Source organism: Podarcis vaucheri (assembly GCF_965113315.1).
Source record: "Podarcis vaucheri genome assembly, chromosome: 4".
Taxonomy (NCBI): Eukaryota; Metazoa; Chordata; class Lepidosauria; order Squamata; family Lacertidae; genus Podarcis; species Podarcis vaucheri.
In genome coordinates this window covers 57,305,201-57,330,755 of record NC_138762.1, presented here as the reverse complement: position 1 = coordinate 57,330,755, position 25,555 = coordinate 57,305,201, and the positions used below count along the sequence as shown (strand labels likewise).

At 43.1% G+C, this 25,555-nt stretch overlaps 1 protein-coding gene and 1 long non-coding RNA gene across 4 annotated transcripts in view; both read right to left on the bottom strand.

Moving 5' to 3' along the window:
* Positions 1 to 12,584: 12,584 nt before the first annotated feature.
* The window catches only part of SH3BGR (SH3 domain binding glutamate rich protein), a 36,926-nt gene continuing 23,955 nt past the window's right edge, over positions 12,585 to 25,555 (bottom strand). For 2 of the 3 annotated variants that reach the window (XM_082221363.1, XM_082221365.1), the window contains exons 4-8: positions 25,119 to 25,193; positions 24,283 to 24,375; positions 22,406 to 22,435; positions 19,543 to 19,667; positions 12,585 to 15,003 (exon numbers count right to left, since the gene is read on the bottom strand). In XM_082221363.1, coding sequence (XP_082077489.1) covers positions 19,584 to 19,667; positions 22,406 to 22,435; positions 24,283 to 24,375; positions 25,119 to 25,193 — 282 coding nt within the window. In that variant the 3' untranslated portion in view covers positions 12,585 to 15,003; positions 19,543 to 19,583. The remainder of the gene's footprint in view (positions 15,004 to 19,542; positions 19,668 to 22,405; positions 22,436 to 24,282; positions 24,376 to 25,118; positions 25,194 to 25,555) is intronic. The other variant, XM_082221364.1, reaches the window with a different exon arrangement.
* Positions 21,516 to 22,106, bottom strand: LOC309531701. Its single transcript, XR_014219377.1, has 2 exons — positions 22,050 to 22,106; positions 21,516 to 21,692 (listed from the first exon to the last, which is right to left on the bottom strand). It is a non-coding gene; the product is annotated as an uncharacterized lncRNA (long non-coding RNA).

Genomic DNA, 25,555 nt, shown 5'->3' with positions numbered 1-25,555 from the left:
GCATGAAAGCTTGAAAACAGGCGGAGCCTGACTGTAATCCAAAAGGCATAACTAAGTACTCAAAGGCCCCTAGGGGTGTGAACATTGTGGTCTTCCATTCGGCCCCCTCCCTCATCCTGATCAAATTGTATGCGCCCCTCAGGTCCAGCTTGGTGAAAATTTTCCCTTTCCTCACTCGCGTTAAAATGTCGTCAATCCTGGGCATTGGAAAGGTCACGGGTTCTGACACCAAGTTGACGGCCCTATAGTCCACAACGAGCCTGGGTTTATTAGTGTCCTTTTTGTCCACAAAGAACACCGGACTGCCCCCCCACCACTTTTGATTCTCTTATGAAGCCTCTTTTCAGGTTCTTGTCAATAAATTCCCGCAACTCCTTCATCTCCCTGTCCGACATGGCATACAGCTTCCCCACTGGCAGCTGAGCCCCCGGGAGCAAGTTGATCTGGCAGTCAAAGGGCCTATGGGGTGGCAGTCTATCTGCCTCCTTCTCACTGAAGACCTCCCGCAGATCTGCATATTGTGGCGGCACCTCTCCCTTCCGCTCCACAGCCATCCCAGCCACTCTAGCCACGCTCATCCTTGGGGTTTCTCCTCCTAGACAGTGCTCTAGGCAGTACACTGACCCAAAGGTGACTGTCCTCTGATGCCACGCCACCACTGGATCATGCTATGCCAGCCAGCCAGCTCATCCCTAATATTATTGGGGGCCCTGCTAGTGAGGCGACGTGAAAGGCGATGGTCTCCGAGTGCCTGGACACCCTCATTCTCATTGGTGGGGTTTGGTGTGTCACTTCCCCTCCTAGAAGCTCCCTGCCATCAATGGTGGTTACTTGCAAGGGGAAATCCAAAGGTAGTAAGTGGAGCTAGTGCTCTAATGCAAAGTCTTTGCTGAAGAAATTACATGAGCTGCCTGAATCCAGCATCCCTTTCACCTTGACTGGGTACCCGTTTGGGAGTTCTAGCACCACTTCGATGGCTATTGCTGCCTTGGGGGGGTCTGGTTGGGGCACTTTTACTGGTTGCTGGCCTGGCTGCTGTGCCCCTTGAGTGGCAGCCAAGCGTTCCCGTTTCCCTGTTCCTGTTCCCTTACCACCTCCTCCTCACCCCTGCGGCTCCCACCATACCTTGCCAGGCCTTTCTTTGAGGGCAGGCTCTGGCAAAATGTCCTGGCCGCTGGCAAAGGAAACACTTCTTGGTGGTTTTCCAATCCTTTCCCTCCTTTTTGCGCCCTTCGCTGGCTTTTGAAACTTCCCGCCCGCGCGCCCCATCTATTTCCATTGGCTCCGCTGGCGGGGGAAGCTGCTTTGGTATCTCTGGAATGCGGTAGTCATGGCAACGTTGCTCTCTCCCTTCCCGCCTCTCCTGGGCCCGTGCTTCCTGCCGTACGCCAATCGCAAGCACAGCCTTGGTCAGCTGATCCATCCTCTGCGGGCGGGGTGCACGGGAAAGCTCATCCTTCACCGTAGGGGATAACCCCTCCTCGAATAACATTTGTACGGGTTCAGAGTCCAGTTGCCACCCGATGCGGTGAACTATCATGGCAAAGCGCGACCAGTAGTCTCTAACTGACTGGTTCCCCTGTTTACAGTTCATCAGTTCCCGCTTAGTCACACTTTGTTGTACATCACTGGAAAACATTGTGTCCATCGCCTGAAAGAACCTCCTCAGGTCCTGCATGGCGGCATTCTGCATTGCCATAAGGGGCCTGATCCATTCCCTGGCCCCATCTTGCAGGTGACCCACGACATATGCCACCCTCACCTCATCGTTTGCAAAATCGTCATCCTGCAGCTTCAAGGCGTACTCTATTTCCGTTAGGAACGCACTATATTCCTGCGGGTTCCCTCCAAATTTGTGCACCAGTCCCGGTACCTTCCTTGCTATGGGGGTGGGCCTGACCTGTGCATCTTGAGACCGCCTTTCGTCCAGCCGCGCCGTCAGGATGGCCACATGCTGCTCCAACTCTCGGTTCCTCTCCACCAGAGTTTGCCCTCCAGCTGCTCCCTCCTGGGTGTTCGCTCCTTGGGTCTCGCTCATGATGCTACCTGCCTGCTGCTGCGCATGAGCAACTTTCAGGGACTGACGGATTGCTGTAATGGGTATGAGTTACTCGTGTGTAAACTGGTGCCTTTCTCGGTTAATTTGCCTTGTTAAACCTTTCTGACTGCACAGCCCCTTCTCATTGTGGCTGCCTCAGTCACTGGCAGAATCCGTCAGTGGGCGTTTCTTGAACCTCTTCCAACATAAATGTTTTTTGACACCCAGTCTCCTCCTCTCACTGCGCGGGAGTCTTCTGCGCAGGGTAGGCGTGGGTAGCGGAGGACCTGGGCTCTCCTCACTGATGTCCAGTGAAGAGTCCTGGAGCCCTCTCTCCACTTCCCCCGTCTGCCTCCCTTTATCCCCAGTGTTGCGTTGATTGGCTTCCCCCTCTACTGAGCTGTTTCTCCCCCTGCTGCTGGGTCCTTCGCCAGCATAATCTGGGAGCCTCCCCTTCGCCTCTCGCTCCGATGTCAGTTCCCTGACATATGTGCTCATGGATTCTGAACTGGCAGTGACTGTCTTCCCCAACCTGCTAGCCTCAGATGTTTTGAGCTTTAAATCCCATCAACCATCCAGCATGGCCAGGGTGGCTGGACTGATGAGAGCCATAGTCCAAAGCAGCTGGATGGAGCTTCAGTGATATAGACCTTCAGTTTCCTTGTTTTGGTTTTGAACAGGGAGTTGTTTCTAAAACACATTTGAAAGTGAAGTTCCGCAGTTTACCTTCTGTTTTGGACACATGGAAATTGCCTCTGAGAATCTCAGGCAGTCTGTTCAGCTCTTGTTCCATGTAAATAACAGTTTGATTGTGCCCATTTAAATCATTCTTGATCCTAAAATAATACCAGGTAGAGACAGTTGCCACTTTCAGATGCTTAGAAGGGAGAGGTCTGAAAGTGTCTTGGAGAGGGACAGCAGGTTCTGCTTCCGTCCTTTGCATTCCATCACATGTCTACAACGTATATGCAAGTGGAGGCACAGAGCTGGTGTATGGTGGAACAAAAGAGTGTGGTGGAACCTATGGCCATGATTCTGCCCTGCCATATTTATTGAACACCCAGAGCCCAACCCCCAAAAAAGGACTGCTGTGGTGGAGTAGTTAGATTGGGCAAAGAGGATAATCCCTTGGATGCCACTCTGCATGTCCGGTGTGCCCTGCAAGGCATATAGCTTTACATGGAATAGTTCTAGGATCAACCTGTATTCCACCCTGGGGTTCCTTGAGGACATGGTGGTATGCAAACTTAATAAAGGCACGCATTTTTAATGAAAGCTCCATTTGTCTAGCTAATGCCTAGCTAGACAGAATTTTCTCGCTAACACCCTGTGAGAGTAATTAAGCGTGTCAAGGCACACAATTTCCTTGAGTCGTCAGGCTCAAGATATGCCAATGCTAATATTGCACAGAAAAGCCTTTGTTGCACAGATTAAAGCTCCTGGGATGGAAGCCTCTTGGATAATGGGAACTGCTTTCCTTGCGACAAAGTAGTTTTCATAGTAACCAAGCTCATCAAGCATGCTTGCTTCATAATAAAGGCATAAAGGAGAACCGTGAGGAAGTAAGCCAAGTTGTTGGAAGCAAAACTAAATACTAGATAAATATCCCACCAAGAGGAAGTGATTGCAAGAACAAGTAATTATAAGTGGGTGTGAATAGTGACTTATTTTTTAAAATGAATATTGACTTATTTTTTAAATGATGAAAAGCTGTTCTGCCCATTTTTGCATTGTATTGCATTGTCGATTAATTGCTACTGCCACACATGGTCACAGATAGTCTCAGAACTATCACCTAGAGTACCTTTTAAGTACCCCCAGCTCTCCAGCAGTTAACTGTGCCTGGCAATATATAATTAGCCATGTTGAACAAAAATCACAGTATTTGCGGATGGAACCTATCTAAGCATATCAACCTCAGTCTCAACTGGAAATAACTGAAAATTAAATAGCAGTAGTGATAAGACTGTTTCCTGGACACATCTTGTACTGTTTCCAAGGGGTAATCTAAATGTACCCTCCATATATTTAAAGCACATGGCTTTCCCAAAGAATCATGGAAACTATAGTTTACCCCTCAGTGAGCTACAGTTCCCACCACCCTTAACAAAAAAACAGTCCCCAGATTTCTTTGGGTGAAGTTATAAGCTTTAAATGTGCCTTGAAAACAATTTCTGTGCATTTGTAAGTAGTAACTTGAAATAACTTTGACAAGTGAATGAGGTAGTAAATCAAAGGGTAAGTGCCAGGCATGCTAATAAGATTATAAAAATTGCAAAGCAAGAGTCATAACCTTTGCTGCCTCAGAGTTAATTCTATTTTATATCTTATTTGAAACAACCTTAATTCCCACCTTAATCATTATTACACACTGAGGAAATCAAGCTGAATGCTTAAATGCCGGCCTTTACTTTCTATTCTACACCCTAGCAAGCTCCCTACCACTCTTAATCACACTACAATATTTTAGTAACAAATACCTTCACACCTCAATAGAACTCTTTTTTCTAGTTCAACCAGAGCTCCCCCTAACAGACTCTAGCCCCATACTCTGACTTGCCTGCCTCCTTGCCTTTTTAGTTAAACTGCCCCTATACGGCCTTCATCTTTGACTCCCAAAAGCCCATGTAGAAGCCCCAATCGCCGGGTCAATAGTATTAGCTGCAATTTTATTAAAACTAGGTGGCTATGGCCTAATCCGTATTTCATCTATACTAAATCCACACCCACCTAATCTTATATTCCCTATTATTATCCTCGCTCTCTGAGGCATTATAATAACTAGCTCAATCTGCCTACGACAGACAGACCTAAAAGCCCTCATTGCTTATTCATCCGTTAGCCACATACCGTATTTTTCGCCCTATAGGACGCACTTTTTCCCCTCCAAAAATGAAGGGGAAATCTGGGTGCGTCCTATGGGGCGAATGCAGGCTTTTGCTGAAGCTTGGAGAGCGAGAGGGGTCGGTGCGCACCGACCCCTCTTGCTCTCCAGGCTTCAGGAACACATCCACAGCCTAGGCAGCCCAACGGGAGGTCCGGCAGGGATGTCTAGGCTGCGGATAGCAGCCTGCTGCCCGGCGCGAGGGGCGCCCTGAAGCAGAGCGCCCCCCTCGCCAGGCAGACATCCGCAGCGTGGGGAGCCTTGCCGGAGTTCCCGGCAAGGCTCCCCATGCTGCGGATAGCAGCCTGCCGCCCTATTCAACTGATCACCGCCCTATTCAACTGATCCACCTTAACAATTTTTATTACAGGAATTGGAACTCTCATTACTGCTACTTATTCCCTCTATATATTCTTAATAACCCAACGAGGAAGCATTTCAACACAATTCCGCCTCCTTCCCCCCACCCACACTCAAGAACATCTCACCTTAATCTTACACCTGCTACCTTTGGGACTCCTAATCATGAAACCCGCCCTCATCTCAGGAATTTTCACTTGTAAATATAGTTTACCCAAAACACTAGACGGTGACTCTAGAAACAGAAGCCCTATCTTCTTATTTACCAAGAGGTGTATTAACAATTAGAGCTGCTAACTCAAATTACTAGGAATAAAATTCCTAGGCCTCTTACCTCTATAGGAAAGCAACAATCCATTGGTTTTAGGTACCAAAAATCTTGGTGCAACTCCAAGTAGAAGTAAAAATGCACGATCTTCTCTTACATTCAACCCTGCTTACAGTCTTGTTCATCCTAACACACCCCATCCTTACAACCATAAATCCAATCCCTCTTATAATAGGATGAGGCATGCTTTACGCAAAAACTGCCGTACAACTAGCATTCAAAGTCAGCCTTATCCCCCTAGCTATTTTTATAAACTATGGCATAGAAGCAAAGCAAGAGTGATGGCAAAGGAGTGTGTGGGGTCTTGTGTAATGAACAAAACTTTTTTCCCCAAGAGGCCATAGGCCACTAGAAAAAGGAGCTCTGAAAATGAATGTCATAGTAACATTTCCCTCCTCACTACTTTATCTTTGCATTGTTGTTGTTGTTTAGTCGTTTAGTCATGTCCGACTCTTCGTGACCCCATGGACCAGAGCACGCCAGGCACTTCTGTCTTCCACTGCCTCCCGCAGTTTGGTCAGACTCATGTTTGTAACTTCGAGAACACTGTCCAGCCATCTCGTCCTCTGTCGTCCCCTTCTCCTTGTGCCCTCAATCTTTCCCAACATCTGGGTCTTTTCCAGGGAGTCTTCTCTTCTCATGAGGTGGCCAAAGTACTGGAGCCCCAGCTTCACAATCTGTCCTTCCAGTGAGTACTCAGGGCTAATTTCCTTAAGAATGGATGTGTTTGATCTTTTCGCAGTCCATGGGACTCTCAAGAGTCTCCTCCAGCACCATAATTCAAAAGCATCAATTCTTCGGCGATCAGCCTTCTTGATGGTCCAGCTCTCACTTCCATACATCACTACTGGGAAAACCATGGCTTTAACTATACGGGCCTTTGTTGCCAAGGTGATGTCTCTGCTTTTTAAGATGTTGTCTAGGTTTGTCATCGCCTTTCTCCCAAGGAGCAGGCGTCTTTTAATTTCGTGACTGCTGTCACCATCTGCAGTGATCATGGAGCCCAAGAAAATAAAATCTCTCATTGCCTCCATTTCTTCCCCTTCTATTTGCCAGGAGATGATGGGCCCAGTGGCCATGATCTTGGTTTTTTTTTACGTTGAGCTTCAGACCATATTTTGCGCTCTCCTCTTTCACCCATTAAAAGGTTCTTTAATTCCTCCTCACTTTCTACCATCAAGGTTGTGTCATCTGCATATCTGAGGTTGTTGATATTTCTTCCGGCGATCTTAATTCCGGCTTGGGATTCATCCAGACCAGCCTTTCGCATGATGAATTCTGCATATAAGTTAAATAAGCAGGGAGACAATATACAGCCTTGTCGTACTCCTTTCCCAATTTTGAACCAATCAGTTGTTCCATATCCAGTTCTGACTGCAGCTTCTTGTCCCACATAGAGATTTCTCAGGAGACAGATGAGGTGATCAGGCACTCCCATTTCTTTAAGAACTTGCCATAGTTTGTTGTGGTCAACACAGTCAAAGGCTTTTGCATAGTCAATGAAGCAGAAGTAGATGTCTTTCTGGAACTCTCTAGCTTTCTCCATAATCCAGCGCATGTTTGCAATTTGGTCTCTGGTTCCTCTGCCTCTTCTAAATCCAGCTTGCACTTCTGGGAGTTCTCGGTCCACATACTGCTTGAGCCTTCCTTGTAGAATTTTAAGCATAACCTTGCTAGCGTGTGAAATGAGTGCAATTGTGCGGTAGTTGGAGCATTCTTTGGCACTGCCCTTCTTTGGGATTGGGATGTAGACTGATCTTCTCCAATCCTCTGGCCACTGCTGAGTTTTCCAAACTTGCTGGCATATTGAATGTAGCACCTTAACAGCATCATCTTTTAAAATTTTAAATAGTTCAGCTGGAATACCATCACTTCCACTGGCCTTGTTATTTGCAGTGCTTTCTAAGGCCCATTTGACTTCACTCTCCAGGATGTCTGGCTCAAGGTCAGCAACCACACTACCTGAGGTGTACGAGACATCCATTTCTTTCTGGTATAGTTCCTCTGTGTATTCTTGCCACCTCTTCTTGATGTCTTCTGCTTCTGTTAGGTCCTTTCCACTTTTGTCTTTTATTATGGTAATCTTTGTACGAAATGTTCCTTTCCTATCTCCAATTTTCTTGAACAGATCTCTGGTTTTTCCCATTCTATTGTTTTCCTCTATTTCTTTGCATTGCTCATTTAAGAAGGCCTTCTTGTCTCTCCTTGCTATTTTTTGGAAATCGGCATTCAATTTCTTGTATCTTTCATTATCTCCCTCGCATTTTGCTTGCCTTCTCTCCCCCGCTATTTGTAAGGCCTCGTTGGACAGCCACTTTGCTTTCTTGCATTTCTTTTTCATTGGGATGGTTTTAGTTGCTGCCTCCTGTATAATGTTGCGAGCCTCCACCCATAGTTCTTCAGGCACTCTGTCCACCAAATCTAAATCCTTAAACCTGTTCCTCACTTCCACCGTGTATTCATAAGGGATTTGACTTAGATTGTATCTTACTGGCTCAGTAGTTTTTCCTACTTTATTCAGTTTAAGCCTGAATTTTGCTATAAGAAGCTGATGATCTGAGCCACAATCAGTTCCAGGCCTTGTTTTTTGCTGACTGTATAGAACTTCTCCATCTTTGGCTGCAGAGAATATAATCAATCTGATTTTGATGCTGCCCATCTGGTGATGTCCATGTGTAGAGTCGTCTCTTGTGTTGTTGGAAAAGAGTGTTTGTGATGACCAGCTTGTTCTCTTGGCAGAACTCTATTAGCCTTTGCCCTGCTTCGTTTTGATCTCCAAGGCCAAACTTGCCAGTTGTTCCTTTTATCTCTTGACTCCCTACTTTAGCATTCCAATCCCCTATAATGAGAAGAACATCCTTCTTTGGTGTCATTTCTATAAGGTGTTGTAAGTCTTCATAGAAATGGTCAATTTCAGTTTCTTCAGCACCAGTGGTTAGTGCATAAACTTGGATTACTGTGATGTTAAAAGGACTGCCTTGGATTCGTATCAAGATCATTCTATCTTTTTTGAGATTGCATCCCAGTACAGCTTTTGCCACTCTTTTGTTGACTATGAGGGCCACACCATTTCTTTTACAGGATTCTTGCCCACAGTAGTAGATATGATGGTCATCCGAACTGAATTCGCCCATTCCCGTCCATTTTAGTTCACCTGAGGGGCTCATCTTCCAGCGTCATAACTTTTATATGCCTGTTGCTTTTGTCCATGGAGTTTTCTTGGCAGGGATACTGGAGTGGCTTGCCGGTTCCTGCTCCAGGTGGATCACGTTTGGTCAAAACTCTCCACTATGACCTGTCCATCTTGGGTGGCCCTGCACGGCATAGCTCATAGCTTCTCTGAGTTAGTCAAGCCCCTTCGCCACGGCAAGGCAGTGATCCATGAAGAGGATCTTTGCATTACTTGCAGGAAATACCCACGCCACCTCCCAGTCCTTTGGTTATTGGCAAAAATCCCTGCAGTTTTTGGTAATAACATATTTAAAGGAACAAGGAATATAACTGTTGTGATTCTAACTTTTGTGAACCAATGCGCACAATACCAGCAAGCCTTTTCAAACCGGGTGGTGGCTTTTGGCGGGTGAGGTTTATTTCCACCAGCATACATGGTATAGTGTACTTCCTGCTTCTACATTTGTTTTTTGTTCGTTTATAGCTCTCTTTTTTTATAAAAAAGAACACCACAAAAACTCAGGGACTTTCCAATAAATAAACAAGACAGACTCTCCCCTAGGCTTACAGTCCAGAAGAACTGACACAAAAGGAAAAGGGGGTCGGGAGCATGGAGGGGAAAAGCAAACTCAGGAATCAGTACCTAAGGTCACAGTTGGGATGGAAAGAGTTCAGGTAGCCTGACCTGGAATGGCAACCACTAGGTGAGAGCTGAAGGAGAGGGCAAAAGGCTGCTGGCCAATAGAACGTTGTTTCTTCTCTTTTCTGCTCCACCATGATGGAACGGGTGTCGGTAAATATATCCTTTGCTGTGCAGGCGTTGGTCTCTCCTTCTTTTGCTATGATTACAGAATCATAGAATTGCAGAGTTGGAAGGGACCCTTACGATCATCAACTCCAACCTCCTGCAATGCAGGAATCTCAACTAAAGCACCCATGAAATATGGCCATCCAACCTCTGCTTAAAACCCTCCAAGGAAGGTGGGTCGACTACTTTCCGACAGAGTCCGTTCCATTGTCAAACAGCTCTTACTGCCAGAAAGTTCTTCCTGATGTTCAGTTGGAATCCCTTTCTTGTAACTTGGGATACATTGGTTTGGATCCTACCATCCAGAGCAGGAGAAAACAAACTTGCTTCATCGTTCCTGTGACATCCCTTTAGATATTTGAAGATAGCTACCGTATCTCCTCTCAGTCTCCTCTTTGCCAGACTAAACATACCAGCTCCCTCATAAGGCTCAATTCCCAGACCCTTGATCATCTTGGTTGCCCTTCTCTGCACATGTTCCAGCTTGTATATCTCACTGAGCCCATGGAAAATAGGCAAGTCAGTGGGCTGTATGTAACTAGGTTCTGCTCAGAGAAGACCCATTTAACTGAGCTATGCTAATTCTGTTTGCTAATTTCAAGGGATCTGCTAAGTATGACTAACACTGTCTACAATCCATGATGACCCAAAGAAGCAGAAGACCTTGGAACTTTCAAGGATGATAGAGCCATCAGACCCAAGGTATTGGGACGGGAATGCAGAATTTGTTTGAAGCATTACTAAAGACCATCTGTGTGATATTTCTCTTGGTCTATGTCAGTACGAGGCTGCATGGCTGGCAAATATTCAGACAAGTAGGTGTTTGCATGACTTATGAATGATGTTTCTGCTGTTCTGGACAATGATGCAGTGCTGTTTTATGATGTCTGGCACCCTAAGCCATTTTCATAAGGGGGAAAGAATAGCAAGAACGGTCCCACTGCCCCCAATTCCACCGTGGTCAAGATCCAAATGGCAATAGCATTTGTTCTGTGTGCCTAAGAGGGTCTTGGGCTTGTACTCATTGAATAGTAGCCATTCATGCCACATGCAAAGGCACTTTTGGCCCTAGAAGGACTTTCTAAGACAGTTTCATATGCAGGATGGAGGGGGTCTGCCCTTCAAAGAAAAACTTCACAAATCAAGCTTGCTCAAAGTAATTTTTAGCTATTCCAGGCCAGGTGTATAACTTTATTGAAAATTTATTTGGAGTCTACATATTTTTCTTGCCTTACTTCTTGTGTTAGCGTGCATAATAATAAAAGGTAAAATAAAATAATAAAAGGTAAAATATCTAATAATATTGGGGTTTTTTTGTTTTTTGACGTAATAATCATAAATAAATAGGAATAAAAATGTGCACCCCGCCACTGAGACCATTCCATTGTAACTATCTAACCTCCCAAAATTTTGACACCTCTTGCAATGGTTTGACTCCTTTCCATTTTAACAATACAAATTCTACAAATACCTTCCATATCTCCTCAAAATCATTTCTCCTGTGTATTCCCCATCTTACCTTAATTGCACATGTTAATTTATCATTAATAGCTCTATCCCACACCTTTTTATACCATTCTTCCATTTTATATTCTGCTTTCCCCTTCCACTTCCTAGCTATCATAATTTGTGCAACTGTCAATAAGTTTGTGAGCAAGTCCTTCATAGCCTGCGAACCTTCCACCCCATCGTAAATTGATAATAATGTTACCTCTGGACTTCTGGTCAGCTTTAACCCAGAGATTTTTGTTATCTCCTTGAACACCCTTTGCTACAACATGTGAACATAATTCCCTGTTTCCTGGCATCTCCTCCAACATAACACCAAATATTCCTCATTGATTTGATTTAATCTGACTGGTGTTAAATACCATCTCCAAACTGATTATAATAATAATTATTTTTTTTTATAATACTGTTTTAAAGCTGCTCATGACAGCAGTTATAGACCACACAGCAAGGCTCTCTTTCCTCCATACTGTCAGGGTATGTTTCTTATCATGGGTGTAGAACATAAAGTTTTTGAGTTGTCAGGTTTTTATCTTTATGGCATCCGTGCACCTGTTGTTTATGAACAGATTCTGTTGAGTCTGTAAAGAGCCAAGGTCACAGATCTGAGATATATCTGGGCTTCTAGGCAGTTTTTCATTCGTCTTTCATTGTTCTTCAGTTATGCCTCTATGTTTTGAAGCTTTTGACAGTCACTGGGGACCCAGTGATGCTGTAACTATGTTCTTAAGCAGCTGAACCTCAGTAAACGACTACTGATGAACTTTGCTGCTTGTGTGTGTGTTTGTTTGGACACTGCACTGGATTTTCTTTGCCTACTGTCCATGTCTGGGTACTCTGTTGTTTTTTCATGCCCATAAACTGGAGATGTTTACCCAGGCATGGAACCAGGGTGGCAGCTGGATTTTGCACCAGCCCAGTCAAATGTCATATCTGAGCAGATATTTCACTGCTATTATTGAAAAGTGGATGGGTGCAAGAAAAGTGAGATTTCAAGGGGGGGGAGGAATGGACCTGTGCTTTTTAACTTGTTCATAAATGACCTAGAGTTAGGGGTAAGCTGTGAGGTGGCCAGGTTTCCTGGTCGTACTAAATTGTTCAGGGTCTAAAAGAGACTGTGAAGTTCCAAAAGGAACTGAGTGAATGGGCAGTAAAATGGCAAATGCTGATCGATGTAAACAAGTGTAAAGTGATGCACCTTAGCTCCATTTTCAGCCATTGACATCTCCAGGTAGGTCTGGGACTATCCTGTTTGAAACCCTGGAGAGTTGCAGGGCTGTCAGTGTGGACAGAAGTGAGCAAGATGGAACAATGGTCTGGTCTGCCTATAAGGCAGCTTCTTGTCTTCTTCAACTTTCTCAAAGCAAACATAATGTAATTCTCTTCAACAGAGAAAGAATTCCCTTGAGAATTTTCCATAGTAATTTCAATTACGGGTGAATGTTTCTTTCTTTGACACGTGAAAATAAATGAAAACACAGACAGGTGGATAGAAAAAGGTTTTGTTTTCTTTAAGTACACTGAAGTCTTCATTAGCTCTTACACTAACACAAAGGCACTGTGGGAAAAATAAACAAAATAACACAGAGTGCAGTCATTACAGACAATGTGGTTGCCAATGTGGTTTGGCACCTGTGTGCTGCTAGTAATTCAAGTCAAAGGCAGGCAAATGTGTGTAACAAAAAAGGGGAAAGGCTAGAACACCGTCACACATGGTCTACCAAGTCTTTAAGTCCAGGGCTTTAAAGTGTATATCCAAGATTATTATTTTTTAAAAAAATGTTCAATGTTGCCCCCACATTTTACAATTCAAGCTGATTATAGACAGTGTACAGCCCATGGTAAACTTGTGCCAACCCAACCCCTGCTACTGGCAGTGACAATTGCTTTTGTTTTCATCAAAATAATACTCTCCGGCACTGGAAGTTAACACATCGCGACTGTATACTTGAGGGCTATAATGACTCCCAATGACCAGGACAGATAGAACTATCCATCGGAAAGCAGGAACTTGCAATATCACCAACTGATGCAAAACAAGAATAAAATGTTTATTCGGAGGAGTTAAGCAGAGCTAATGTAAGCCAAGGCTATCCTAGCACCTCTAGGATAAATTATGCAATGCTTTTGCCATAGGTTGTTCAATGAAAGTGCTTAATGCTTCACCATTACAGAAAGAATTAAAGCTTTCCTTTGGCCACAATCCAATTACTGTAAAGGAATCCCATTTGATTCCAGTGAGACTATCCTAGAGTAAATGGGCGGTTGAGCTATTAGCCAGGTTTGTATTGTGGTCTTTATTAAAAGCATAAGTGTTCCTAAACAAGGCTTTGGCACTTCAATAACTAGTATTTGAAAACAAACACACATGTCATGCCAGCTATAACTGCACGAAAACTGCCTTGCTAGAGAGCTGTCAGGTTTTGCCCCCGATTCTCAAATATAAGCCATGTGTCCAACTATCATAATCATCTAGGCCAAGCTAGAGACGACTGCCAAGGTCTAATGGCGCCTGGAAATTCAACAGGAGAATCCAGAATCAAGGACAAACTAAATGTGATGAGTAGGAACTCCTACTTTTTTGAAGTGTTAGCAGCAGTTGCAGTGGCCCAATTTGGATCAGGGCCACTACACTGGGAAGTATTTCAAACCCTTTCCCCCATCCTATTTTTCCAGTTAAAACCCCCATCCCACATAACTGGGCAAAGCATACAGGCAGCATGTGGGAATCTGTACATTTTGCCCAGGAGGGCAAATAGTGGTAGAGGGGGGAAATCAGAAAAACTGCACAAAAGAAATGTGCTTTTTTTAATCCCATGGTCTCAATCCAATCCCTCCTTGCTACAATTGTAATTGTTTTTAATTGGGAGATCCTATGCAAATGTCTCATGCATCTTGTCTAATTTCCTTGCTGTTCCCATCTGTAGCTGCCAACATAAATCAATCTGCAATAAAGCATATGCTGTATTTTGACGCTTGCTCTGTATACACTCTTACCATAATGCTAGAACAAGCTTTTTGACGGCGCCTGTTAATTTTCTTAGGGTTCCCACCAAAGAATTTCCCAATGGAGTGCAAGTTTCTCTCAGCCTACTGCAGTTTTCAAAATAATTGCAAGAGAATTAAAAAAATTGCCATGCATCTACCGATTAGTTGCAGTTCTTGTCCAAATATATGTCACAGGGAGAGCTGAAAATAGCTTTTCAGTGGCACAAGGGGGGGGGGGAGATAAGTAAGCAAATATCCTCAGAGTCTGTTGAAAAGCTCTCTACATCCATGAACAATGAAATAATGAAAATATAATCTAATACTGTACAGGGCTATCACAAAAATACAGACTTAGGAAGGCAATCAGTCACAGAGAACTTTTTCTGAAGTGAAGGCACCATGCAGGCTACAAGCATAACTTTGTGTTTTCTTATTTACTATGATAAATTAATGCCTGTAGGGAATAAGCAGATATTCAACATGAAATGTGCTTTATTTCAGTTGCTGTACATTAAAAAGAATACCGACTTCAAAGGCTAGTTTAGAAACAAGCAGGTCATTATGGTACATACAGGTGGAGCTTCCTTGCAGGTTCCAGTTCCGTTCAGCCTTGCCATCACCTCTGAGCGTTGTCAGCATGTGCCTGGCAGGGCACAAACATGGAGAGAGAAACAATCCCTGCCCACAGAAACCTACACCCTAAAGTCAGACCCACAGTGTTTGTTGGCCATCAAGTTCTGAAGATCTGAAGACCCATTTGACACAACATATAAAGATTTTCCTGCGGGGCTGCTTGATCTCTCAGGTGACATCTATGCCGATATCTGGAGTTGGAGAGTAAAGCCAATGGTGTTTTCGTGGAGGGGAAGTGATTGCTTTTATCTTCACACTGCAGTGATGCCATGGGCTTCTGTTTCCTGTGGGGGCAAAAAAAACCCAAAATTGAATATGTTGCCAAGGGTTCTCCCTAGCAAAAGGAATGCACACGGCAGTTAGCTAGCTCTTTATTGTCAAAGTTGAGACTTTTACAGTCGTTTCCATGGCTATGAATACTGCTCCCTCCACCGCACGCACACCAACCTAGTGTCTATGCAGCTATTCCCAAGTCTGCACTCTATAGAGCCGTTGCAGCAACAAGGGCGCATGCCCCTTCCACCAGCTTATGTATCTTCCTCCTATGGGCTGTGCACATGCAGTCGGAGACTATGCCTGCTTGGAAGCTGTGGTGTAGTGGTTAAGAGCGGTAGTCACGTAATCTGGGGAACCGGGTTCGTGTCTCCGCTCCTCCACATGCAGCTGCTGGGTGACCTTGGGCCAGTCACACTTCTGTGAAGTCTCTCAGCCCCACTCACCTCACAGAGTGTTTGTTGTGGGGGAGGAAGGGAAAGGAGAATGTTAGCCGCTTTGAGACTCCTGAAGGGGAGTGAAAGGCGGGATATCAAATCCAAACTCTTCTCTTCTTCTTCTGCTCTTCTCATTTCAATTCTCTCCTGGTTCTGGGAGACAGTGGTGCAGGAGAGGGCAGGGAAGCAACCGGCCCTTTCACTTGCCTGACCTGCCTCTTCCTCGAGTGCCCTACCCTCCAGCTCTGAAGCTCCCCTTGCCTCTGAACTCTTGCCTCCTGGCTGGAACAGTTCCCCACAAATCACTGCCCTCCTCTCCCAAGTCAGACTCCAGCCCCCTTCACCCGGTGCACACTCATCAGTGTCCTGCCAGTCCCCGACATATATTTGATGCAATACATCCAACATCAGCTTTATGTACAAAAAGACCAACTCAGCTCCAAACAATCAAGTCCAGGAAGTGGGGAGATGGCTTGTTCTAGATGGGGCTGTGGTCCCCTGGAAGGAGAAGGTTCCTGGCTTGGTGGTACTCCTAGATCCAACACTGGGGAACTGGAAGCTCAGGTGGCCTCAGGGGCTAGGAGTGCCTTTTACCCAGCTGTGGCTGGTTTGCCAGCTACAAACCCTGTTAGTCATGGGTCAAGTGACGATCTAACATAAGGTTACCAGATTTTTTTCAATGAATCCGGGGACACTTCATTGAAATGGGTCGGAATGATAAGAATTTGTCAGGGGACTGATCTGTAAATCTGGGAACTGTCCCTGGGAAACGGGGACGTCTGGTAACCTTAATCTAACAGCACTGCTGGAAATTAATTTTAAAATGGTATCTGATCATAAAAAGAAGTCAACAGGCAGTGCAGACCGTATTATGTTTACACTACAGGAATGACTTTCTTGTCATTGACTAAATTATTTTTTGAGAGCTGACTTAATATTTCTGTAAAATATTAACCTGATGTTCCAGGCGTGTGTGCCAGGCAGTGTCAAAAGTGTGCTTCGCTGGACCACCTGCTCGCTTTTACAACCTCATTTTAAAACACTAGATGGCATTAGTCTGACAAATGACTGTTTTGATTGGCAACACAATAAAAAAAAATGCACACGCCACAAACACCAAATCACAGCATATATTGTGCTTAAGTGCACAAAAGTAACTGCAAGGAGGAAGTATACCTTCTATTTATTTATATTAAGTCTTTGGGTGACTTGACAATAATTCGGTCACATCAGGGTTTAAGTGTAAATTAAGATAACAAAGATGCTGCAAATCTGGGTGGCAACCATGTGAGATTCAACCATGACACTGATGTACAAAATTAAGACTGATATGACACATACATAAAGTCTTATTGATTGCAAAGAACTAGGACTGGGGAGACCCAGGTTCAAATCACCACCCCATCATGAACCTCAGTGAGTTACCTCGGGCCCATTCCTATCTCTCAGCCTTAACTACCTCACAGGGTTGTTGTGAGAAAAGGTAATATATAAATGTAATCAAGAAATAAATAGAAAATTATATGAAAATGCAGCTCTTCCAGTATATCTATGAACTGGGTGCAGGTTGAAGGAGTATACTGATTAATGTTGAGTGTCCAATCACAAGCAGGACAGAAAGTCACTGGGATCCATGGATTACTTCAGTGTAAACGGTTGCAGAATGCTCTCATCAGAGTAGGAATATGGAGCTTCTTTGCTGATTTTAAAAAGTACATTCTGTCTCAAAACGCCCCTCGAACTTGATTCATACAATTCTACAAAAACTCTCTTGTTTAAAACTATGGAAACAAAATGCTGTAAAAAAAAAAGCCAGGGAAGCAAGGAAAAAATAAATTTTGGATGCTATAGCAAAGAAAGAAAATGAATTAGGAAAAAACCCAAATAATCAATAAAACAGGCAATAAAAGTATTACAATCACAGTATTCAATGAAGAAAAAACATGGAAAGTTAAAAAAATGAAACAGAAATTCTTTGAGCATGCAAACAAACCTGGAAAATTGTTAGCATGGCAATTAAGGAGAAATCAACAGATGAATCATATAGGTAAAATTAATTCCAATGGGAAAGTTTCAGATAAAACAAAAGAAATAAGGGAAGTCTTTTAAAAATGTTTTCAGAATTTATACAAAAGAGGAAATGAAAAGGCAATCAACATACAGGAATATATAAAAAAGAGTCATCTGCCAAAGATAAAACAAGAAGAGATAATATTTTTAAATACACAAATAACAGATCAAGAAATCCCCGAGGCAATAAATCAAATAAAGGTGGACAAATCACCAGGACCAGATGGATTATCAGCAAAGTATTATAAAAAATTTAAAGAACAGCTTGTAAATCCAATGAAAGACATAATGAATGAAGTATTAACAGACGGGGAAATTCCAGAAACATGGAAGGAAGCTTATATTACTTTGATTCCAAAACAAGATACAGATTTGACCTTGGTCAAAAACTATAGACCCATTTCATTATTGAACAATGATTATAAGATATTTGCTAATATTTTAGCTAATAGATTGAAAAATTTCTTAAATATTTATATACATCCAGACCAAGTGGGATTCCTTCCAGGTAGGCAGATGAAAGATAATATAAGAAACATCTTAAATGTAATAGAGTATTTAGAAGTAAGAAATGAGAAAAAAGCAGCAATGATGTTTATAGATGCAGAAAAAGCATTTGATAATATATCTTGGGATTTTATAAAGAAAGTGATGGAAGAAATGGAATATGGAGAAAAAATTATAAAAGGGATACAAGCTGTATATACAGCACAGAGTGCAAAACTAATTATTAACCAGGTGATAATGAACCAATTCAAAATAGAAAAAGGAACGAGACAAGGATGTCTGTTATCACCTTTATTATTCATTCTGGTCCTGGAGGTTTTGAACAGAAACATAAGAGCAGACAAGCAGATTGTGGGAATAAAAACGGGGGGAAATGAATTTAAGTTGAAAGCATTTGCAGATGACTTGGTAATCACAGTTGAGGAACCAAAACTATGTCTCCCTAAGGCTTTAGAAAAAATACAAGAGTTTGGGCAAGTGGCAGGATTTAAATTAAATAAAGGAAAGACAAAAATACTAACAAAAAATATGACAGAACTGGAGAAAAGGGAATTGCAGGAGATTATAAAAGTAGAAATTCACAAAAAAGTCAAATATTTAGGAATCTGGCTTACTAATAAAAACTTAAATTTATATAAAGACAACTATGAGAAAGTTTGGAATGAGATTAAGAAAGATTTGGAAATTTGGAATAGAATGAATCTCTCCTTGATGGAAAGGATAGCAGCAATAAAGATGAATGCACTACCAGCGGCAATAATTATATTGGCACAAACTTGGAAGACAGAAGAAATACCAACAAAAGAACAGTGGCAAGGGAAACTTATGGAATATGCAGAACTGGCAAAACTAACAGAAAAGGTACATGAAAAGGACAACAAAGACTATAAAAGAGAATGGGAACCATTTACAACATATATGAAGAGACAACATAAAGAAATGGACTCATTGGCAGGGTTTGAGTAAACAATCACAACTGTATACAACAAAAAATAAGACTATATGTATTGGGAAAATTTTGGGGAAACAATACACAGGGTGAACAATATGGAAATAAAACAAAATGGGAGTATGAGGGAAGTCCAGGGGATAAGGGTAGAAATATGAAAATTGTTAAAGATATATTGTTAGAAGAAGTATACATGGAAAAAACAATAAAAAATAATTATAAAAAACCTATGGAAACAATCCAGATAAATAACCCAGTTGTTTACACTTTTAGCCCCCCCATCAGTTTCAACAAGAGAGGAATATACATGTTTCTCTGCCACTAGGAATGATGGAACAAAAGTGGATTAAATTAATTGGCTCATGCTCTGGTTATCACCCATTAATGCTGTATAAATCCCACCCAATGTTGGAAAAATAAATGAAGGCATGTAAGCAGACTGTACACCTACAGTTGTCTGCTTAAAACAAGCAGGGAAAATATTCTCTATTCCCCCTTTGAGACAAATTAAAGTTTTGGTGGCAGGGATTGAAACTATCAGGATTTTCAGGTAAAGGCTGAAATGAGGCAGCTGTCAGCAAAATTACCTGAACAGTCTTCTGAAGGAAAAAGTCATAATAGAATTGTACTAAGATTCCTCTTCTTCCTCCTCCTCCTCCGCTTCTTCTTCCTCCTCTTCTGCCTCTTCCTCCTCCTGTGCTTCCTCTGTTTCCTTATTTATATAAAGGAAAGAACATTCAAATATGGGAAGGGAAAGAAGCAACTACTGAAAGAGTGGATTAAAGGTGACATGCATATTGCTCCCTCAGAAAATGGGAGAAAGCACCTTATACGGCAATGCAAAATCTGCTACAATTTTAAAGGTGCGTGGGCAGAACGTAGTCTCCTGCTCACAGATCCTTCTATAAAAGGTGGGCTATTTTTCTGACATATATCATATGTAATTCTCCGAGAAGGAAAAGCTCAATTTGGAGGTGGGGTGCATACTCCATTTGCAGCCATACTGTGTTGCTAGCACATTTCATTTTTCTAAATAGAAATACAAGCTTTTATAAAAGCTTTATGCAGCTGAATGTTGAATTCTTTACTACATTAACGCATGCAGACAAGCCACATTAGATTTAATGATTAATGATCAAAGAGCAGAAGCATAATTCAGCCAAACTAATAAACTCAACAGTAGTCTATGCCTTCTTTCTCTAGTGTTTGGGTGTGTGTGTGAGAGAGAAAGAGTGTATACATATTAGTGGGTGTATGTGGCTACAAATTAGAATAATATTGTTCAAGTTAGATTCTGATCTACGGTTTATTTTTCCTATCTGTTAGAAGGAAACAATAGCAAAAGCTATTCCAGAGTAAGGTTACCAGATATTTTCCAATGAATCCGGGGACACTTCCTACTAAATAGATGGATTTTGTCGGGGGACTGATTTGTAAATCCGGGGACTGTCCCCGGAAAACGGGGACGCATGATAACCTTATTCTAGAACCTACTTTCCCTATTCAGAAGGCGGTATTTGACTATTATCTACACACCACACATAATCTAGCCTACATGTCTTTGTTCTTCCATCACCTAGCAAATTAATGAAAAAGGCAAGTTGTGCTATTGTGTTGCTCCTATTCATTTCCACAGCATTTGCACAGATTAATGCATGGGCATTTGTGGTAGATTCTGCCCCATAGCGCACTGGTAGTCCTAGCATGAAATATAACTGAGGCAATGTCTACATCAGAGTGTCCTGCACACTCAATGTGTTGCTGAAGCACACAACTGAAAGGGAACCAGTTTACCCAATTTACCCAGCCTCCATTTTCTTCCCCTTCCTCTGTTGTTTTATTACGCAGTTTTATCTAGATTGTAAACCATTTTGGACAGGGACACATTCTCTCATTCTTTGTAAAGCTTTGTGTGCATGGATGGTGTTATATAAATAAGCATGACCATAATGAGGAAAGATCAGAGTATTAAATTGTGTGGCACCTTCTGCATTTTTTCACCGAGAGAATTCCATCATCCCCACAGTGATATAAGAATAAGATGCACCAAAACCTTGTTATTCAAGTTATGTGTCCAAACTCACAAGAAGTTTTTGTGGCCCAATCTAAGGTTATGTCCCATGAAGAGCACATCCAATACCAACATATGACAATATTCCATGTGGGAAGGCTGGGCATGTATGCCCTCATCTCCCTCCCTAATTTAAGCCCTTCTTCTTCTCTCACCATTTCTCTGCTCTAAATTCCTTCCTCCTGAAGCAATTTTGGTTTGAAAAGAAGAGAAGATGAAGAAGTAGGTCACTGTTGCTTGCATTATAGCACAAAACTTGCAGGGTGCCCCTAACAATGTCGTTAGCAATCCTCTTGCACCAACCCTAGAATGCCAATTTTATCTTAACAGTAGCATTAAGTCTGCAGGGGACTTGTACTAGGAGGAAAAAATGAATCCAGAAAGTAAAAAAGGCAGAAGATGCATACAGATGCACTGCCTAGGTATATAACAATATTTGATTTTCACACAAAAATTATGGTTAAGATTTGTAACAAAACCCCCAGGAAATAACTTCAATTGGTTTTAATAGTAAACACATACAACACACAAGGCAGGAGTTGGCTGAGAAGCTCCAAGCCAGAGGTCTGTTCCTTTAAGAAAAGTCTGGTGCAAGAGGGATAAAAGGTCTCCACTGAGCTTCAGGCCCAGCAGGTTGTCTGTTTGGAGCTATCCAAGGTCCTGCAACTTAGGGTGGCGCTGTGGGTAAAACCTCAGCGCCTAGGACTTGCCGATCGCATGGTTGGCGGTTCGAATCCCCGTGGCGGGGTGAGCTCCCGCCGTTCGGTCCCAGCTCCTGCCCACCTAGCAGTTCGAAAGCACTCTTAAGTGCAAGTAGATAAATAGGTATCGTTTTATAGCGGAAAGGTAAACAGCGTTTCCATGTGCTGCGCTGGTGCTGGCTCGCCAGAGCAGCTTCGTCACGCTGGCCACGTGACCCAGAAAGTGTCTTCGGACAGCGCTGGCCCCCGGCCTCTTAAGCGAGATGGGCGTGCAACCCTAGAGTCGGACACGACTGGCCCGTACGGGCAGGGGTACCTTTACCTTTACTTACCTTTACCTGCTACCTGACTGATTGACAAAGCTACACCTATGTCCCTGTGGATTCTGTGCAGGTGTGTGCGAGCAGACATGAATGCCCACATAGTTATATAGGTGCACCAGGTGCTGCCTGGGTACATCAGTTCAAGCGCATGCCATTTTGCTCTGAGAAAATGGTTAGAATGAATTCCTTGGTCCCAGAAGTTTAACAGGCCCAGACATAAATATTCTTTGCTAGATGCCAGTCATAACTTGGTTTTGTGATTCAGCTTGGGGGAAGAGGGTTGTCAAGCAGTGCTTTACATTAGTCAGCAAGCAGACAAATCAAAGTGCAGACTACAAGAGGTTTTTGAGCGTACTTCTGTCACTGGCTGTTCTGCGCCTTCTTCCTGCAAATGAGAAAAACCATCCCTTAAAACAGACTAATAAAAAAGATCAGACAGCAACCAATGACAAAAAAAAAATACTATTGAGAAAGACTAGAATCTATTATACAGGAGGGTCTATACATGTTTGTTCAGAAGAAAGTCATACTACTGTGTTTATTCTTTCCCCCCTTTATCTTAAGCACACAAAACAGGGCTGAATCAAAAATTAACTGAAGATAACCTTCTGGCACTTTTTATTCAGCTGCTCCTGATCTGTTGGGGAATTCTAGTCCTCCCCTGGAAAATGCTTGGCAAATATTTGACCATTTCACACTCCATGGATTTTGGGTGCAACTATAAATCAAGCTAATATACTGTTCAGTGTCATTTTAACCACTGTTACGAAGGAAGGAATTGGCTTTGTTCTTATTCCTTCCCATTCTCCTTTCTTCACCCAACAATATAAACAAACAACAGATTTTTATTCAACTTTGAGTGAGCCAAAAATCTCCCAGAAGACAATTCTGTGAGGGGGGGGGAAATGTGTTGGAGAATTTCAGCCCCCCCCCGACATTTGGCAAAACTCCCTTACCTGCCCAATTTTGCCTCCCCAAAATAGCCCAATTTGGTTCAGCCCCAAAATAAAAGTTAGAAGAGGAATGGCAGGGGAATGACAGCAAAGCAGAATTTTTTCACCTCTCTCGATGGCCCTCACAAAACAGTGAAGTGCCCAGCTCTTGAAGCATTCTTTTTCCACCAATGAGAAGAAGGTCTGGGCAGCATGAAAACACCACATAATAAATGCCCAGTGTCTTAATGAAAACACTTATATTCAGTGGTGTCTGAATATGGCTGTGAAAAGGATAGATGTTTAAGAAACCTTTAAGATCTGACCTGCCCAGTGAATAACTTTACATCCAGAAAATAGCACCTGTCTGGGACTTTGGGATTTTGTCGCTGGCAAAAGATACAGAACATCTGTGACAGCCATTCAAAGAAGACAGGTGCAATTGAGAATACTGACACACCCACCCCAAGATCCCTCCTTCTGCATACATGTGCATCATTTTGACTCTGCATTTATCCATTCCATGGCCCCTGCAGGGTCAAACCATCAAAAAGAGTTCTTTTACAAGTCTGTTAATATACAGAATCATTCTTTTCACTTGCAGAAATTACATGTTTGCTGCATTTCTATTGCAGTGGAATTCAGAGTCATCTCCATGTTGTCTTATTTCTCTAATGAGGTAGCAGCTGCTGCTCATGGTTTTCATTCCTCTCCAAGCATGCGGGCAGATACACTGAAAGCGACACTTCGGAATCAGCTGCTGGTGCCTGACTATAAATGTTTCTGTGAGGGGAAGCCGATTGTTACTCAGCAGAAAAGCAGCTGTGGATGGTTAAGCAGCAGGAGAATGCCGCCGATGCCCTGCTGGGGAACCTGTCGCCCTCCAGCTGTTGGTCCTCACAGCCACCCGAATGAATACAATCCTTATGCAAAATTTAGAAGTGGACAAGTGCAACCTGCGACAAAATGTTGTAGTGTGAAGTGTTTCCTCTTCAGGATTCCAACCACTCCATTCCATTACTCCCTCCCCACCAAGGTTTTCTATTCTGCCCTCACCCCCAGGAGTGAGTCAATGGTCCCTGGCTACTGAGCATTGGGCTGTTCTTCCCCTCATGATTTTAGGAAAAATTTTGCAAATCTCAGAGCTCACCCCATAAGCTTGCCAATACCTCCCTCTCACATGTTGGTAGTGCTGCTTTGACTGCAAAAGCAACGGATGGCACTCAGAGCCTGGATACCAGAGATGTGAAGGACGCTTTGAACAAAAATGGCAAGCAGGGAAAAAAGAAAAGGAAATGACCTGTTCTTCTGTTGGCACTTCAGCAGAATCAGCTTCTGCGCCCTCTTCTGGGTTTGCCTCATTCTCCTCAGTTCCTTCTGTCTTTTCAATCTCCTGGCAACGGAGCAAAAAAGAAAAACACAAGTAACATCGCAGAAGAGAAAATCAATTTAAACCAAAGAAATCTAGGGTGGTATTCAACCAACATGTCCTGCCAGTGCAAGGATTTCTAGTCCTGCAGTTAGATTTCCCCCACTGCTCCCTTCATGTACACCCTCCCCAAATCTGCTTCAGAAGTTTGGGAGAACCCCCCCCCCCCCAATTTAAGGGGTGTGCAGGGGCAGGAGGGGGAATATTCTGTTGCACATGCAGAAATCCCTGCTGATGGAAAATTCACATACAGTACTGCTACTCCAGATTCATTCTTCACCTCTGAAATGCATTTGGCAAATCTCATGTAATTGTGCTCACTGGATGGTTGTTAGCTTTCTCTTGTAAAAGTCAAGCTATTTTCCTGCATTTTTTAAGCAGAAATGTTGCAGCAAGTTCAAAACGTTTAGCTCTCATAGGTCATGCTGTTCCTTCCGTATTAGGGATGGGGATGCTGCAGCCATCCAGATGTTGTTGGACTCCAAGATGGCCAAGGGTCAGGGATGATGGGAGCTGTAGTCCAACAACACCCGCAGGGCACTGAGTTGGCAAAGGTTGATGTGGTGGCCAGCCAGGCAATCTGAGTCATGCTGGGGAACTGTTGGCACTCACACAGAGTTTCTGGGAGATGGCAACATGGCTTCCAAAAAAGCACTTAAGTGATTGTTGTTATACAGAGATAATTTTTTTAAAAAAAATCGCATTACTTCTTCGGTTTTCTGCTCTTCTCCTGAAACTTCACCATTTGGCACAGTCGGTATCTCCTCGGTAATCCTTCCCTCCTGTGATAAAGAATTCAAACAATATTCAGAAGTGGAGAGGGCGAGTACTGGGTTTGAATGTTTCACTTAGGGCTTATGTATTGCTGCTTACTTTGAAGGTCAGTATCTGTCTAGGTTTGTCTGGGTCTCGTGGCGTAGACATGCGAGTTGTTGATTGAGGAACTGAGACTGACATGGGAGAGGCTGCAGAGTGGTTTATTGGTTTATCGAGCTTGCATATTTGATTTTGGTGTGTTCACTAGGTAACAGTGTGTTCGAGTAGACCTGAGTGGAAAGTATTTTAGCTGTCAAGAGACGGTTAATTGTGTTGGTGATTACATAGTGGGCTGAGAATATAGTAGTAGTAGTAATAATAATAATAA